The sequence below is a fragment of the Ranitomeya imitator genome, chromosome 5 (genome assembly GCF_032444005.1).
Source record: "Ranitomeya imitator isolate aRanImi1 chromosome 5, aRanImi1.pri, whole genome shotgun sequence".
NCBI classification, from domain to species: Eukaryota; Metazoa; Chordata; class Amphibia; order Anura; family Dendrobatidae; genus Ranitomeya; species Ranitomeya imitator.
Window position 1 is genome coordinate 249,673,540 of NC_091286.1, and position 19,462 is coordinate 249,693,001.

General features: G+C 42.9%; 1 protein-coding gene across 2 annotated transcripts in view; it reads right to left on the reverse strand.

The window, feature by feature from the left end:
* LAMA2 (laminin subunit alpha 2) overlaps positions 1-19,462 on the reverse strand; it is a 1,496,617-nt gene that overhangs the window by 895,639 nt on the left and 581,516 nt on the right. For both annotated transcript variants that reach the window (XM_069726054.1, XM_069726053.1), the window contains exon 13: positions 3,076-3,177. In XM_069726054.1, the coding sequence (XP_069582155.1) occupies positions 3,076-3,177 (102 nt within the window). The remainder of the gene's footprint in view (positions 1-3,075; positions 3,178-19,462) is intronic.

The following is a 19,462-nucleotide window of genomic DNA, read 5'->3' on the forward strand; positions in this document are numbered from 1 at the left end:
GATCAGTAGGGGCATAGCCCATTGAGTGCTTAAAGGGAACCTGTCATCTGAATTTGGCGGGACTGGTTTTGGGTCATAGGGGCGGGGTTTTGGGGTATTTGATTCACCCTTTCCTTACCCGCTGGCTGCATGCTGGCTGCAATATTGGATTGAAGTTCATGCTCTGTCCTCCATAGTACACGCCTGCACAAGGCAAGATTGCCTTGTGCAGGCGTGTACTATGGAGGACAAAGAATTAACTTCAATCCAATATTGCAGCCAGCATGCAGCCAGTGGGTAAGGAAAGGGTGAATCAAACACCCGAAAACTCTGCCCATATGACCCAAAACCAGTCCCGCCAAATTCAGGTGACAGAGTCCCTTTAACCCCTTAACCCCCGGGAGCATTTTAGTTTTTGCGCTTTCGTTTTCATCCCCCTTATTCCCAGAGCCATAACTTTTTATTCTTCTGTCAATATGGCCATGTCAGGGCTTGTTTTTAGCAAAACGAGATGGACTTTTGAACAACACTTTTCGTTTTATCATGTCGTATACTAGAAAATATGAAAAAAATTCCAAGAGCAGTGAAATTGCAAAAAAAGGGCAATCCCACACTTGTTTTTTTGTTTGGCTTTTTTTACTGTGTTCACTAAATGCTAAAACTGACCTGCCATTTTGATTTCCCCGGTCATTACGAGTTCATAGACACCAAACATGTCTAGGTTCTTTTTTATCTAAGTGGTGAAAAAAAATTCCAAACTTTGTTTAAAAAAAAAAAAAATTGTGCCTTTTTCTGATACCCATAGCATCTCCATCTTTTATGATCTAGGGTTTTGTGCAAGCTTAGTTTTTGCGTGCTGAGCTGACATTTTTAATGATACCATTTTGGTGCCAATATGATCTGTTGATCGCCCGTTATTGCATAATAATGCGACCAAAAGTTTGATTTATTTTATTCTTTTATTTTGAATGGGGTGAAAAGAGGGTGATTTGAACTTTAATATTTTTTTAATGTATTTTTAGAAACATTTTTCTTTTACTTTTGGCATGCTTCAATAGTCTCTATGTATCAGTTCGCCTATATGTAGCTGAATTACTCACTTGCTATGAGCGCCGACCACTGGGCGGCGCTCACAGCAAGCTGACAGTGACAACTAGGGTTGAGCGACTTTTGTTTTTTTAGGGTCGGGTCGGGTTTCACGAAACCCGACTTTCTCAAAAGTCGGGTCGAGTGAAATCGGCCGATCCTATTAAAAAGTCGGGGTCGGCCAAAACACGAAACCCAATGCAGTGCAATGGGATACTAATGGTTCCCAGGGTCTGAAGGAGAGGAAAATCTCCTTCAGGCCCTGGGATCCATATTTATGTGTAAAATAAAGAATAAAAATAAAAAATAGGGATATACTCACCCTCGGACGCGCCCTGGTACTAACCGGCAGCCTTCCTTTCTAAGAATGAGCGCGTGAAGGACCTTCGATGACGTCGCAGCTTGTGATTGGTCGCGTGACCGCTCATGTGACCGCTCACAAGACCAATCACAAGCCGCGACGTCATCGAAGGTCCTTCACGCTCTCATTCTTAGGAATGGAAGCTGCCGGTTACAGCGGTTAGTACCAGGGCGCGTCCGAGGGTGAGTATATCCCTATTTTTTATTTTTATTCTTTATTTTACACATAAATATGGATTCCGATACCGCAAATATCGGCCGATATCCGATACTTGCGGTATCGGAATGAAACGCGACTTTTGCGCGAAGATCGCCGACCTCATGGCTGACCCCACACAGGGATCGGGTCGGGTTTCATGAAACCCGACTTTTCCAAAGGTCGGCGACTTCTGAAAATGGCCGACCCGTTTTGCTCAACCCTAGTGACAACCATAGAGGTCTCCAGGAGACCTCTGGTTGTCATGCTAACCCACTGGTGACCCGCGATCACGTGATGGTGTTACCAGTGGGTGAATTTCTGGAATGATTGTCAGAAGCACATGTTAAATGTGACTGTCATTATTTGACAGTGGCATTTAACGGGTTAATAGCCGCGGGTGGATCGCTATTCCACCCGCGACTGTTCCGGACACATGTCAGCTGTTCAAAACAGCTACATTTTTCCGGGAATGATGTGGGCTTACACCCGATGTTGAAAAGGGGTTAAAAGGAACTTGTTAGCATGATATTATAATATAAAATAAAGAAATGGCTGTTTTGGTGCTATTATACAGATTAAATTGATACCTTTGATGAAGAAATCCGCTTTGTGGGTCTTCTTTCATCACTATTTGAAGTTTTCTGTTAATTAGATTTAGGTGCGTAGAGGCTGGACTTTACACGAGATCTTCTCCTCCATGCCTATGATTCCTGGCCTATCCGCCTGCCTTCAGCCTTTGAATGACCAGCCTGCTCTTATTGAAATCTCAGCAGTGAAGTGTCATTCAAAGGTGGGAGGGGCCGGGGAATCAAAGCCAGGTAAGAGAAGGCTCACTATACAGTCCGGCCCCTGTGTTCCGAAATGTAATTAGCAGAAAACTTCAAATGGTGATCACAGAAGAACCATAAAGCAGGTTTCTTCACCAAAGGTATCAATGGAATCAGTACTACAGCGGCCTTACAGCCATGGCTTTACTTTTTGTTGCAAAATCATGCTGTCGTGACAGGTTCTCTTTAAAATTTTAAAATTCACCAGGATTATCAAATTCTGCTTCATAAATATGGCATATTTATATACAGTCTATACTAAGCTTACACCACTTTATGCCACCACAAGCATGGCACTTTTTTTGACATAGGTTAGACCTTGCATTTTCCTTCTAAGCCATGTTCCTTATCAGAAAGACCATTCCCCTTAATTATCAAATTATCAAAACCTAGAAAGTGTCTAAAACACATAATTAATATGACATAAATCGTGAAAGTCACTTTGGGACATAAATTGCTCCAGTATTCTAACACACATAGCTGGAAACATTTCCCCAAGTGTTTATATGTCAGAAGTTTTTTCATAGTGATAGCTTCTACATTTTTGTCCCTATATCTAAATAACAATGCTAAATTGTTATGTGACATCCAATACAAAATCATTTATTAGATGAAAAACCTCACCTCAATAATGAGACTTGGATACTCTGTGAAATCCTCAGCATCTTCATTAACAGACGTGTCATAGGAGATTGTGTATGTTAAATATCCTCCCACCGCAATAACCTAGGAGATCAAAATGCATTCATTAGACTTTGTTTTTTTCACTAGCGTTTAGCCTTTTACTCTGTTCTTATATTTGACTGATATTAATTGATTCCTTTATGAATATTGATCAAACACATGTTAAACCTAAAAAGCAAACAGAAAATCAATAGAAATGAACATTGTCATTACTTGTGACATGAAAACTCTGCTAACATTTCCTTGTGAATACACTTTTATGACAATACGTGGCTCTAACTTTTAGAAATCGTAACTTTTGTCAATATGTCTGTGAAACTAGACAGTAATCACTGTAAATATAACACATTTCTCCCTTCATATCTTATTAGTTCTGGCATTTTGGCCTCAATTCAGTAAAGGATTTTTGTTATTTTTTTGTGTAACTCAAAAATGTTGTGACATTTGGCATTTTCACGCCAGTTCCACCGAGCTCTGACAAAATAAGTGGAGTTGGGGCAGAATGGGTGTGCTATGCCACAGATTTTCTAGTTCATGAGTTAGATTCCTGGTGAGTCGCACTATGACCCATGCCACTTTTCAGACGCGCATGAATCATTAATAGGTATTGGTTGTCTAATGAATCAGAAGCTTCTGACTTCAACACACCCCTGCATCAAGACCAACATTGTTCACACCTTGATGACTCGGGGCCTTTGTGTCCAAGTAAAGAGTACTCTACCATTTGTGTTTTGGTATATTTTTCATTTATTTTTAGCATCATGTGCATAATTGCTATTATCCATGTGTCATCTGCATTTCAAATACACACAAAAAATAATAAGGTGGCTAAAGGCAAGCCAAATCCTAACAAACCAATTAGAAAGAGGTTTCCCATGTACAGTTAGGGCCAGAAATATTTGGACAGTGACACAAGTTTTGTTATTTTAGCTGTTTACAAAAACATGTTCAGAAATACAATTATATATATAATATGGGCTGAAAGTGCACACTCCCAGCTGCAATATGATAGTTTCCACATCCAAATCGGAGAAAGGGTTTAGGAATCATAGTTCTGTAATGCATAGCGTCCTCTTTTTCAAGGGACCAAAAGTAATTGGACAATGGACTCTAAGGGCTGCAATTAACTCTGAAGGCGTCTCCCTCGTTAACCTGTAATCAATGAAGTAGTTAAAAGGTCAGGTGTGTGGTTTTGGTGTGTGGTTTTGCATTTGGAAGCTGTTGCTGTGAGCAGATAACATGCGGTCAAAGGAACTCTCAATTGAGGTGAAGCAGAACATCCTGAGGCTGAAAAAAAAGAAAAAATCTATCAGAGAGATAGCAGACATGCTTGGAGTAGCAAAATCAACAGTTGGTACATTCTGAGAAAAAAGGAATTGACTGGTGAGCTTGGGAACTCAAAAGGCCTGGGCGTCCACGGATGATGGATGATCGCCGCATACTTAATTTGGTGAAATAGAACCTGTTCACAACATCAACTGAAGTCCAGAACACTCTCAGTGAAGTAGGTGTATCTGTCTCTAAGTCAACAGTAAAGAGAAGACTCCATGACAGTAAATACAAAGGGTTCACATCTAGATGCAAACCATTCATCAATACCAAAAATAGACAGGCCAGAGTTAAATTTGCAGAAAAACACCTCAAGAAGCCAGCTCAGTTCTGGAAAAGTATTCTATGGACAGATGAGACAAAGATCAACCTGTACCAGAATGATGGGAAGAAAAAAGTTTGGAGAAGAAAGGGAACGGCACATGATCCAAGGCACACCACATCCTCTGTAAAACATGGTGGAGGCAACGTGATGGCATGGGCATGCATGGCTTTCAATGGCACTGGGTCACTTGTGTTTATTGATGACATAAGAGCAGACAAGAGTAGCCGGATGAATTCTGAAGTGTACTGGGATATACTTTCAGCCCAGATTCAGCCAAATGCTGCAAAGTTGATTGGACGGCGCTTCATAGTACAGATGGACAATGACCCCAAGCATACAGCCAAAGCTACCCAGGAGTTCATGAGTGCCAAAAAGTGGAACATTCTGCAATGGCCAAGTCAATCTCCAGATCTAAACCCAATTGAGCATGCATTTCACTTGCTGAAATCCAGACTTAAGACGGAAAGACCCACAAACAAGCAAGACCTGAAGGCTGCGGCTGTAAAGGCCTGGCAAAGCATTAAGAAGGAGGAAACCCAGCGTTTGGTGATGTCCATGGGTTCCAGACTTAAGGCAGTGATTGCCTCCAAAGGATTTGCAACAAAATATTGAAAATAAAAATATTTTGTTTGGGTTATGTTTATTTGTCCAATTACTTTTGACCTCCTAAAATGTGGAGTGTTTGTAAAGAAATGTGTACAATTCCTACATTTTCTATCAGATATTTTTGTTCAACCCTTCAAATTAAACGTTACAATCCAATGTGGTGGCATGCAGAGCCCAACTCGCGAAAATTGTGTCACTGTCCAAATATTTCTGGCTCTAACTGTATCTGCTAGCAACTGGTCAAGGATAGATAGCGCATAAATCATCAATCAGGGGTAGAACATGCAAAAAAGGACCTCTGTGCAAGAAGAGTATATGGGCCTTTGACATTAGTTCATCATAATGCACCCATTTATGTGTCTTTGACAGAAACTGCTTGCTGCTTTGTTGGTGGATTTGGACCCCTTACTTTTTGGGCCACTGTGTGGCTGCACAGGTTGCACTATTGGCTTGTCCATTGTTTTTGCAAACCCATTAATCTGAATGGGTAAATTTGGTTTGAAAATTGGACTAAAGTATAGTACAAAATGACAAATAGTGCAACAGGGTCTTATCTGGATTACAAAGAAAAGAGTAAAACAGGATTTGCTCACTTGGAGGGTTGTGAAAGTCACAACCCCTTTGTTCGCAATTAAGCAAAGAAGGCTGCTGCAGATCCATGAAAACAAATAGTATGAAAACTTGCAGATGGGAGTAGATATAAAACCTGAGCTGCTGAAAATCCAAAATATAATAGATGACCAGATGCAGTATGGACATGGTTTTATTTGTCAAGGTGATCACACTTCTTCATCAGTACTAACCGCAATGATCATCCATGCCGCATCTGGTCTCCTATTGTATTTTGGATCACCCGCAGTGCGGATTTCATATCCACTTCCAACTCCAAATTAGCAAAATGGAAAATGGTCCCCATGTCGATTGGCAGCAGAGGACAGCTGAGAAATGACAAACACAAGTATCTAAATAACGCCTAAGGTCAAATTCTAGGATCACAAGCGTATTGAAGATACAATACAAAGCATAATCCTTGGAGATATGACTCTGGGTATAACAGTGTGACTGAATCTTTTAAATTCTAAACATTACTCTAAATAATTTAGCAGACATATACAACATCAAACTGTGTTAGATAATCCTCCATGGGTAGATAGGATTATTTAGTGCACTGCATGTAAAACAAGTGATTAAGTAGGTAAAAGCCGCCGCATGCTGCATTTTAAGATTGAGTAATGAATATTTTGATCAGTGAGTTGAGAGCTCAGACCTCATATTTAATAAAGGACACATGAAAAATGCAAAGTACTAGATAGATTTGCCTGTTATGAATCACACAGTTATGGATGACAGAGGAGGTCAAGCAACCATATATCTTTAGCCTATTCAAATCCGAAGTGATATGCACCAAGGGCTCAGAATTAACATTTATTGGATTCAAAATTGTTTAGAATTTATTTCTTTACTATCTGTAAAGAATCAAAAGGATTTTTTGATATTTTCAGGATGATGTTTGCATATTAAAAGTGGCAAAACATTTAATGTAATGAAATTAAAGTTTTTTTTTCTACTTTAGTCATCCTTTGACATCTCCCTGAGTAGACAATGATTTCCAGAATGGAAGTGTTATGGTTAAGGATTTGGCTGCTTTGTTTCCCCTCTTTTTTGGAGGCTTTTTGCCCTGTCTTTATAATTATTTATATATAGTTAAATTAATTAAAAAACACATTGATTTATTCTACATTTGTTTGGATTCACTTCTTATCAGCTGGGGTGATCCCCCACCTGACAGAGTTGATTTTTAACTACAGATACTGTAAAGGTAGTCTAGTGAAAGTATAAATTTTCATGTCAACCACACACCTCCGCTTATTTTGAAGGCTAAAATATAGGGAACATAGTGCAAGCCATGCAGCAGGCAGATCATCCAACCCAAAGAACAGAAAAAGTAAAGTAGTGCTTGTCCTAGAAAATATTACAAATCCTTGAGGTCCCTCATGTCCCCCTCCGTTTTTCCTTTCATCAACCATTTGTCCTGAGGAGTTAGGAGCTTGCAATCAAACCTGTATTTATGTAAAATTGCAGTGACATAGCTAGGTGAAGCAGATTAGTTAAAATGCGAGGATTCCATTTTATGTCCAGGTGACTGCAGATGATATCTATTGTCCCCACACAGGGAGAGGAAAAGGCCTTATTAGGGACTGAAGCAAATCAAAAAAGATATGACAGAAGAAAATATGAAATATTGGATTTTCTATACATCTAATATTGATGAGATGTACAGGGTGGGCCATTTATATGGATACACCTAAATAAAATAGGAATGGTTGGGGATATCAACTTCCTGTTTGTGGCACATTAGTATATGGGAGGGGGAAAACTTTTCAAGATGAGTGGTGACCATGGTGGCTATTTTGAAGTTGGCCATTTTGGATCCAACTTTATTTTTTTCAATGGGAAGAGGGTCATGTGACACATCAAACTTATTGAGAATTTCACACAAAACAATGGTGTGCTGGGTTCTAATGTAGCTTTATTCTTGCACGAGTTATTTACAAGTTTGTGACCGCTTATAAAATGTGTTCAAAGTCCTGCCCATTGTGTTCGATTGTAAATGCAACTCTTGACACACCGATAGCAACACCGCAGAAGAAATGCTAGCAAGTGCTTCCAGTATCCGTTGTTTCAGATGCTGCACATCTCGTATCTTCACATAGGTGGAATCAATGGTGGTGCCTTGTCGCGTTTGGAGACCCTCTGATGTACCTAAACAGTGGAACCCCCCTAATTCTAACTCCACCCCTAACCCCAACACATCCCTAACCCTAGCCCAACCCTAACCATAACCCTATCCTCAACCCTAACCCCAGCACACCCCTAACCCTAATCCCAACCCTAACCATAACCCTATCAACAACCATAACCCTAACACACCCTTAACCCTTAATCCCAACCCTAACCATAATTCCAACCATAACCACAACATAACACTAACCACAACCCTAATCCCAGCCCAACCCTAACTTTAGCCCAACCCTAACCCTAACTTTAGCCCAACCATCATCCTAGCCATGCTAGCCCAACCCTATCTCTAGCCCCAACCCTAACCATAGCCTCAACCCTAGCCCAACCCTAACCCTAGTAGAAAAATGGAAATAAATACATTTTTATAATTTTATTATTTTTACCTAGCTAAGGGGCTGATAAAGGGGTTATTAATTAACATTTTTGTTTTGATCACTGTGATAAGGTCTATCACTGTTAGGTGTCGAGTTCCCGCTGATGCACAGGGGGAATCCCGAACCACCTCCGCTGCAGTCTCCCATTCTTCTCCAGCCGCAGTGGAATCTGCTCAGTGGAGACGTCGGTCCCAGCGTCTGGCTCAGGCAGATATTCTGTGCTTGGTTGCTGCTGCTCTTCCAGGCTCAGCTATTGCAGCCGGTACTGGTCAGCGGCAAGCAGATGCCTCTGGGAATAAGTCCTGCTTTTCCCCTTCTGAGCATACCCAAAGGAAGACTTCTCATTGAAGGTCAGGGGTCACATGCTCAGGTCCTGTAGCAGCTCCCATTGGTCCTCTAGGATGGTCTTTGTCTGCTGCAGCTATAAAAGGTTCGCATGGCCACATGGCCATGCGCTAGTATCAGCTTATGTTATGAGCTTTGCTATTTGGTGGTCATGTCTGCTTGTGGTCAGGTTCGGGTGAAATAAGCCCATAGAATACGGCACCTCTGGTGAGGAGTTTTGTGTGTTTGAATTCAGGGCAGGCATATAGCCACTAGAATTCCGGCTCCACTGAAGAGGAGTTGTTTGTGTGCTAAGCTGACTGCATGACGACTAATTGCTTTCTGCTCTGTTAGGTAGCTGTGATCCTCTGTGAGGTTAACAGGGCACAGCGTTTTCCTATCTAGGTGACTCTGTGAAGTAACAGAGTTCGCTTATACCGCCTTATAGTGCCGCCAATTACTAACAGCAGGTTCCTCTCCTGCAGGCCCTAACAATCACAGTGATCAAAATGAAACAAAAGGGAAAATTTCCTATTGTTGTTGGGTGCCAGCCAGCAGATCTCGGCTGGCGCACTGCGCATGCTCCCACCATTTGTGGGATGCAGGAGAGTCCAGGGACACCGGAGGTACTGGGGGTGATTGGGGGACCCCATTTCTCTCTCCTCTGGTGTGCGATCACATCAGAGGAGAGAGAAATTAAATGTGAAATCTGACATTTTTTTGTGGAATAATGGCGATCACATCACTGGGGTCAGTAAAAACCGAACCGAAACATGTTCTATGGGGTCTCGGCTACACCAGGTAGCCGACACACTGGAGAATTTCCTACACTGGGGGGCGCTATACTCTCATTTCTCAGCGCCGTAAAAAGGCGTGTCAGTGGTCGTTAAGGGGTTAGGGTCAAAATTGGTCACCAAGGGTTTAATGTAAGTTGCAGGAGAGTTCTTTCTGGTCTGCAAATACAGAAAACATCACAGGAAAAAAGCAGCCTTATTACCAACACCAGGTCACAATCCCAATGAATATTCATATGTGCATATACAGTACTTTATTGATAATATTGCTATTGCATCAGAAAGCCATATCAAGCTGGACAAGCCTTTTTGATTGAGCAAAAAATACACTGCTATGCTTTTTGCAGTAAAGTAAATGTAGGACATGAGACATCATCCATCAGATGTAAACGTTAACTTCCACTGATGTTTATCAAGTGCAAGATGACAATTATTATTCATATAAAGCAAGCGAAAATGATTATTTAACATCCAACAGCATGAATGGAAATTGGTATGTGACTTCTTGCTTACTTCCTTGACAAACAGAAGATAGTGTCCTGTGTTTTTATTAAATACCCATCATTGCAGGCAATTAGTATATACAGGTCCTTCTCAAAAAATTAGCATATAGTGTTAAATTTCATTATTTACCATAATGTAATGATTACAATTAAACTTTCATATATTATAGATTCATTATCCACCAACTGAAATTTGTCAGGTCTTTTATTGTTTTAATACTGATGATTTTGGCATACAACTCCTGATAACCCAAAAAACCTGTCTCAATAAATTAGCATATTTCACCCATCCAATCAAATAAAAGTGTTTTTTAATAACAAACAAAAAAACCAACAAATAATAATGTTCAGTTATGCACTCAATACTTGGTCGGGAATCCTTTGGCAGAAATGACTGCTTCAATGCGGCGTGGCATGGAGGCAATCAGCCTGTGACACTGCTGAGATGTTATGGAGGCCCAGGATGCTTCAATAGCGGCCTTAAGCTCATCCAGAGTGTTGGGTCTTGCGTCTCTCAACTTTCTCTTCACAATATCCCACAGATTCTCTATGGGGTTCAGGTCAGGAGAGTTGGCAGGCCAATTGAGCACAGTAATACCATGGTCAGTAAACCATTTACCAGTGGTTTTGGCACTGTGAGCAGGTGCCAGGTCGTGCTGAAAAATGAAATCTTCATCTCCATAAAGCATTTCAGCCGATGGAAGCATGAAGTGCTCCAAAATCTCCTGATAGCTAGCTGCATTGACCCTGCCCTTGATGAAACACAGTGGACCAACACCAGCAGCTGACATGGCACCCCACACCATCACTGACTGTGGGTACTTGACACTGGACTTCAGGCATTTTGGCATTTCCTTCTCCCCAGTCATCCTCCAGACTCTGGCACCTTGATTTCCGAATGACATGCAAAATTTGCTTTCATCAGAAAAAAGTACTTGGGACCACTTAGCAACAGTCCAGTGCTGCTTCTCTGTAGCTCAAAAGTGGCTTTACCTGGGGAATGCGGCACCTGTAGCCCATTTCCTGCACACGCCTGTGCGCGGTGGCTCTGGATGTTTCCACACCAGACTCAGTCCACTGCTTCCTCAGGTTCCCCAAGGTCTGGAATCGGTCCTTCTCCACAATCTTCCTCAGGGTCCGGTCTCCTCTTCTCGTTGTACAGCGTTTTCTGCCACATTGTTTCCTTCCAACAGACTTACCATTGAGGTGCCTTGATACAGCACTCTGGGAACAGCCTATTTGTTGAGAAATTTCTTTCTGGGTCTTACCCTCTTGCTTGAGGGTGTCAATGATGGCCTTCTTGACATCTGTCAGGTCGCTAGTCTTACCCATGATGGGGGTTTTGAGTAATGAACCAGGCAGGGAGTTTATAAAAGCCTCAGGTATCTTTTGCATGTGTTTAGAGTTAATTAGTTGATTCAGAAGATTAGGGTAATAGGTCGTTTAGAGAACCTTTTCTTGATATGCTAATTTATTGAGACAGGTTTTTTTGGGTTATCAGGAGTTGTATGCCAAAATCATCAGTATTAAAACAATAAAAGACCTGACAAATTTCAGATGGTGGATAATGAATCTATAATATATGAAAGTTTAATTGTAATCATTACATTATGGTAAATAATGAAATTTAACACTATATGCTAATTTTTTGAGAAGGACCTGTATTCAAATTAACAAAAAAAAACTACAAGAAACTAATTGAACATTGCAAGAAAAAGTTGTTTAAACTATCTAGTGACTCTGACCTTAAATTTACAGAATAGAAGTTCTAATAAAATGTTTATTTTAAAAATGTTTGATTATGTTCTTATTGCTAATATGAGTACAACAACCCTACACAAATTAAAGAAAATTAGCTATCAGCCAGCTATCTAAGGCTAGTCTCACACATCCAGATAATTCCGGTACCGGAAAAATCGGTACCGGAATTATCCGTGTTCGTGTGTCCGTGTGCTTACCGTAAACATCAGTGTGGCACACGTGCGGCAGCCTTGTGCCGCCCGTGTGCCAACTGGGTACCACACAAACCGTGCAGGAGACAGCGCTACAAGTAAGCGCTGTTCTCTGCATCTAGTGCTGAAGCCGCCATTCATATCTTCTCTCCAGCAGCGTTCGCTAGAGAGAAGATATGAAAAATCCTTTTTTTTTGTGTTTAAAATAAAGATCCCTGTCCCCTCCCCCCTCCTACCCCCTGTGCGCCCGCCCGCTGTTACTAAAATACTCACCCGGCTCCCTTGAAACGTCCTCCCCACGCCGCACCTTCTCCAGTATGAGCGGTCATGTGGTGCCGCCCATTACAGTCATGAATATGCGGCTCCACCCCTATGGGAGGTGGAGCCGCATATTCATGACTGTAATCGGCGGCACCATGTGACCGCTCATACAGGAGAAGCTGGCGCTAAGAGGACACTGCGAGGGAGCCGGGTGAGTATTTTAAACACGAAAATAAAAAAAAAAAAGGATTTCTCATATCTTCTCTCCAGCGAATGCTGCTGGAAAGAAGATATGAATGGCGGCTTCAGCACCACGCTGGGGGGACAGCGCTTACTGTAGCGCTGTCTCTTGCATGGCACACGGACTGCGCACGGACAGCGTTCATGTGCGGTACGTGTTTTACATGGACCCATTGACTTTAATGGGTCCGTGTAATCCGTGCGCTCCCACGAACACTGACATGTCTCCGTGTTTTGCACACGGACACACAGTCCGTGAAAACGCGCTGACATGTGCAGAGACACATTGATTTCAATGTGTCTACGTGAGTCAGTGTCTCCGGTACGTGAGGAAAACTGTCACCTCACGTACCGGAGCCACTGACGTGTGAAACCGGCCTGATATGCATGGGGGACTCACGACTTTAAACCAACAGATAATAGGAAAGAAATTTCCACACCTGATTTTTGTTTTTTTGGGGGAGATACTTTACAACCCGAACTGAAACACTTGAATACTCACTAATCTAAGTATTCATGCAAATGGTGTGGTTGTAAGTAATAGATGTCAACTGAATGAGAGCTTGGCCAACAACTATTAAAGTTGTGTGGGGACTTTAACAATGACCATAGGTGATGAATGAATGTGCTTGGATAAGGTGTTAACCGATCATGTACATGTACTAACCGAGTGACTTCAGCGTGCTCAAATCCCTGGCGCTGCATGTCTCGCGGCTGCCAGACAGCCACAATACATGCAGGAATTTAATAAAAAACAAGCAATCAATGCATGTGTTGTGGCTGTCGATCAGCTACAAGACATGCAGCCGCGGGGACTCGTACATATTTTTTGAGCACACTGAAGTCACTCAGCTAACTTAAGGCACCTGTTATGATCTGGTGGCCTAGGAGCAGCATGAGACGGACTCTGGAGAAGGTGGTCCCTGTACTGACCGCAAACCCTGAACCTAGCAGCGCAACTAGAAGTAGCCGTGGGGGGTACCTAACACTCCCTAGACCCCTCGGCACAGCCTAAGATCTAACTACCCCTATAGACAGAAACAGGAAACCTATCTTGCCTCAGAGAAAATCCCCAAAGGATAGATAGCCTCCCACAAATATTGACTGTGAGAGGAGAGGGAAATAACATACGCAGATATGAAATCAGATTTTAGCATAGGAGGCCATACTAGCTAAAAAGAAAGAGTAGAACAGAGTACTATGCGGTCAGTATAAAACACTAGAAAATATCCACCGCAGAAAATACGGATCACCACATCTGACTAAAGACATGGGGGGTATATCTGCATCTCCAGAGAAAAAGCTAGGCTGCAAAAAATCCTACACAGACTAAGCTGGACAAGACAAAAACATGAAAATGCACAGAACTTTAAGGTCCACAGCAGGTGGACAGCAAAAACAAAGCCAGGACTTAACTTTGTAGAAAAGCACAGCAAACTGGAGAGACCAGCAGGAAGTGAATCCTTCAAGAACAATGGACAACTGGCACTGACTAAAGGATCCTGCAAAGCTATATACCCCAGTCAGTCCTGCAATTAGTAGATACACATGTCCACTCCAGCAATCCAGGCACAAATGCTTTACCCTCTACAACCACCGGAGGGAGCCCAAAAGCTGAATTCACAACAGTACCCCCCCTTGAGGAGGGGTCACCGAACCCTCACCAGAGCCCCCAGGCCGATCAGAATGAGCCCGATGAAAGGCACGAACCAAATCAACGGCATGGACATCAGAGGCAGAAACCCAAGAATTATCCTCCTGACCATAACCCTTCCACTTGACAAGGTACTGAAGCTTCCGCCTCGAAAAACGAGAATCCAAAATCTTCTCAACAACATATTCCAACTCCCCATTGACCAATGCAGGGGCCGGAGGATCAACAGAGGGAACAACGGGCTCCACAAATTTCCGCAACAAAGATTTATGGAAGACATTATGAATAGCAAACGAGGCCGGAAGCGCCAGGCGAAAGGACACCAGATTAATAATCTCAGAAATCCTATAAGGACCAATAAATCGAGACTTAAACTTAAGGGAAGAAACCCTCATAGGAACATGACGGGAAGATAACCAAACCAGATCCTCAATCCGAAGCCGGGAATCAACACACCGACGACGATTAGCAAAACATTGAGCCTCCTCCTGAGACAGCACCAAATTATCCACCACATAAGCCCAAATCTGCTGCAACCTGTCGACCACAGAATCCACACCAGGAAAGTCAGAAGGCTCAACCTGCGCAGAAGAAAAACGAGGATGAAAACCAAAATTACAAAAGAAAGGTGAAACCAAAGTAGCCGAACTAGCCCGATTATTAAGGGCAAACTCGGCCAATGGCAAAAAAGCCACCCAATCATCCTGATCAGCAGACACAAAGCATCTCAAATAGGTCTCCAAGGTCTAATTAGTTCGCTCAGTCTGGCCATTTGTCTGAGGAATGGATGAAATGCAGAAGAAAAAGACAAATCAATGCCCAGCTTGGCACAAAAGGCCCGCAAAAACCTAGAAACAAACTGGGAACCTCTGTCGGACACAATATTCTCCGGAATACCATGCAAACGCACCACATGCTGAAAAAACCACGGAACCAAATCAGAAGAAGAAGGCAATTTAGGCAAAGGCACCAAATGAACCATCTTAGAAAATCGGTCACAGACAACTCAGATAACCGACATTCTTTGGGAAGCAGGAAGATCGAAAATAAAATCCATAGAAATATGTGTCCAGGGCCTCTCGGGGACCGGTAATGGCAAAAGCAACCCACTAGTGCGGGAACAGCAAGGCTTAGCCCGCGCACAAATCCCACAGGACTGCACAAAAGAACGCACATCCCGCGACAAAGAAGGCCACCAAAAGGACCTACTAACCAAATCTCTGGTACCAAGAATCCCAGGATGGCCAGCCAACACAGAACAATGAACCTCAGAAATCACTTTAGTAGTCAATCTATCAGGAACAAACAGTTTCCCCACAGGACAGCGGTCAGGCTCATCAGCCTGAAATTCCTGAAGAACCCGTCGCAAATCAGGGGAGATGGCAGAAAGAATCACCCCTTTCTTCAAAATGCCAACCGGCTCAAGAACCCCAGGGGAATCAGGAAAAAAACTCCTAGAGAGGGCATCCGCCTTAACATTCTTAGTACCAGGAATGTACGAGACCACAAAATCAAAATGGGATTGTCTAGGATTCAGCCGTTTGGCAGACTCGAGGTAAATCAGATTCTTATGATCGGTCAGGACCACAATACGGTACATGGCCCCCTCAAGCCAATGTCGCCACTCCTCAAATGCCCACTTCATAGCCAACAACTCCTGATTGCCGACATCATAATTGTGTTCCGCAGGCGAAAACTTCCGAGAAAAGAAGGCACACAGTTTCATCAAGGAACCATCAGAGTTCCTCTGAGACAAAATGGCCCCTGCCCCAATCTCAGACGCGTCAACCTCAACCTGAAATGGAAGAGAAACATCTGGCTGACGCAACACAGGGGCAGAAGTAAATCGGCGTTTAAGCTCCTGAAAGGCAGAAACAGCCGTGGAGGACCAATTCGTCACATCAGCGCCTTTCTTGGTCAAATCGGTCAGAGGTTTAACCACACTGGAGAAGTTGGCAATGAAACGACGATAAAAATTAGCAAAGCCCAATAATTTCTGAAGGCTCTTCACAGATGTGGGCTAAATCCAATCATGAATGGCCTGAACCTTAACCGGATCCATTTCTATAGATGAGGGAGAAAAAATTAAACCCAAAAAAGAAACGTTCTGCACTCCAAAGAGGCACTTTGACCCCTTCACAAATAAAGAATTATTACGGAGGATCTGAAATACCATCCTGACCTGTTTCACATGAGACTCCCAATCATTGGAAAAAATCAAAATATCATCCAAATATACAACCATGAATTTATCAAGACAACTCCGAAAGATATCATGCATGAAGGATTGGAACACAGATGGGGCATTAGAGAGTCCAAATGGCATCACAAGGTATTCAAAATGGCCTTCAGGCGTATTAAATGCAGTTTTCCATTCGTCACCCTGCTTGATACGAATAAGATTATATGCACCTCGAAGGTCAATCTTAGTAAACCAGCTAGGCCCCTTAATCCTAGCAAACAAATCAGTAAGCAAAGGCAAGGGGTATTGAAATTTGACCGTGATCTTATTCAAGAGGCGATAATCAATACAGGGTCTCAAGGATCCATCCTTCTTGGCAACAAAAAAGAACCCCGCTCCCAACGGTGAAGAAGATGGCCGAATATGCCCTTTCTCCAAAGACTCCTTAATATAGCTCTGCATGGCGGTATGTTCAGGCACAGACAGGTTGAAAAGTCGGCCCTTAGGGAACTTACAACCAGGAATCAAGTCAATAGCACAATCACAGTCCCTATGCGGTGGAAGGGAACTGGATTTGGGCTCATCGAATACATCCTGAAAGTCTGACAAAAACTCAGGAACTTCAGAAGAAGGGGAAGAGGAAATTGACATCAAAGGAACCTGATCATGAACCCCCTGACAACCCCAACTAGTCACAGACATGGATTTCCAGTCTAACACCGGATTATGTAGCTGTAACCATGGAAAACCCAGCACAATATCATCATGCAAATTATGCAACACCAGAAAACGACAATCTTCCTGATGGGCTGGCGCCATGCGCATGGTCAGCTGTGTCCAAAACTGAGGTTTATTTTTAGCCAACGGTGTAGCATCAATCCCCCTTAAAGGAATAGGGTTCTGCAAAGGCTGCAAGGGAAAACCACAACGTCTGGCAAATTCTAAGTCCATTAAATTCAGAGCGGCGCCTGAATCCACAAATGCCATGACGGAAAATGATGATAATGAGCAAATCAAGGTCACAGATAACAGAAATTTAGGTTGTATAGTACTGATGGCAACAGAACTGGCGATTCTCTTAGTACGCTTAGGGCAATCAGAAATAACATGAGCAGAATCGCCGCAGTAAAAACACAACCTATTCTGACGCCTGAATGTTTGACGTTCAGCTCTAGACAAAATCCTATCACACTGCATAGGCTCAGGGCTCCGCTTAGATGACAACACCACAGTGTGCACAACTCTGCGCTCGCGCAAGCGCCGATCAATCTGAATGGCCAGAGACATAGAATCACTCAGACCAGTAGGCGTGGGGAACCCCACCATAACATCCTTAATGGATTCAGAAAGACCCTTTCTGAAAATTGCCGCCAAGGCATCCTCATTCCATTTAGTCAGTACAGACCATTTTCTAAATTTCTGGCAATACAATTCTGCCGCTTCTTGACCTTGACACAGGGCTAACAAGATTTTCTCAGCCTGATCCACAGAATTAGGCTCATCATACAGCAACCCCAATGCCTGAAAGAATGAATCAACATTAAGCAAAGCAGGATTGCCAGTTTCCAGGGAAAATGCCCAATCCTGTGGGTCACCACGCAGCAGAGATATGATGATTTTAACCTGCTGAATAGGATCACCAGAAGACCGGGGTCTTAATGCAAAAAACAGTTTACAGTTATTTTTGAAACTCAAAAATTTGGATCTGTCACCAAAGAATAAATCAGGAGTGGGAATCTTAGGTTCCAAGGCAGGAGTCTGAACAATGAAATCTGAAATACCCTGTACTCTAGCAGCAAGCTGGTCTACACGAGAAGCTAATTCCTGAACATTCATGCTAGCACAAGGCTCTTTAGCCACCCAGGGATTAAGAGGGAGGAGTAGACAAAGTAGACTGAAGAAAAAAAAATGGCTCAAGACCTTTCTTCCCTTCTTCTGAGATGCATTTAACTCATTATAGGCCAGTTGTACTGTTATGATCTGGTGGCCTAGGATCAGCATGAGACGGACTCTGGAGAAGGTGGTCCCTGTACTGACCGCAAACCCTGAACCTAGCAGCGCAACTAGAAGTAGCCGTGGGGGGTACCTAACACTCCCTAGACCCCTTGGCACAGCCTAAGATCTAACTACCCTGTTGTGAATTCTGTGGCAGAGCTCCCTCCTGTGGTCACAAGTGGTACTTCGGCTGATTCTCTCTGTGAGCTTCTGTTGGTGGAGGGAAGTGGTACTGCGGCTTCTGAGTTTCCTCCCTCAGGTGATCTGGTGAGGTCGTTAGGTGCTTCTCTACTTAACTCCACCTAATGCTTTTATCCTGGCTTCCTGTCAATGTTCCAGTGTTGGACTTGCTTTTCCCTTGATCATTCCTGTTGCCTGCTGCTCTGCATAGCTAAGTTCTTCTTTGCTATTTGTTTGCTATTTTTTCTGTCCAGCTTGTCTAATTTGTTGCTGGAAGCTCTGGGACGCAAAGGGTGTACCTCCGTGCCGTTAGTTCGGTACGGAGGGTCTTTTTGCCCCCTTTGCGTGGTTTTCTTTAGGTTTTGTGTAGACCGCAAAGTTACCTTTTCTATCCTCGCTCTGTTAAGAAAGTCGGGCCTCACTTTGCTGAATCTATTTAATCTCTACGTTTGTCTTTTCATCTTAACTCACAGTCATTATATGTGGGGGGCTGCCTTTTCCTTTGGGGTATTTCTCTGAGGCAAGGTAGGCTTATTTTCTATCTTCAGGCTAGTTAGTTTCTCAGGCTGTGCCGAGTTGCATAGGCAGAGTTAGGCGCAATCCACGGCTGCCTCTAGTGTTGTTTGGAGAGGATTAGGGATTGCGGTCTGCAGAGTTCCCACGTCTCAGAGCTCGCTCTATGATTTTGGGTTATTGTCAGATCACTGTATGTGCTCTGACCGCTATGTCCATTGTGGTACTGAATTGCCTTTCATAACAGTACAGGAAGCCAAAAGTACTAATGATTCTCAATAGAGGGAAAAAAG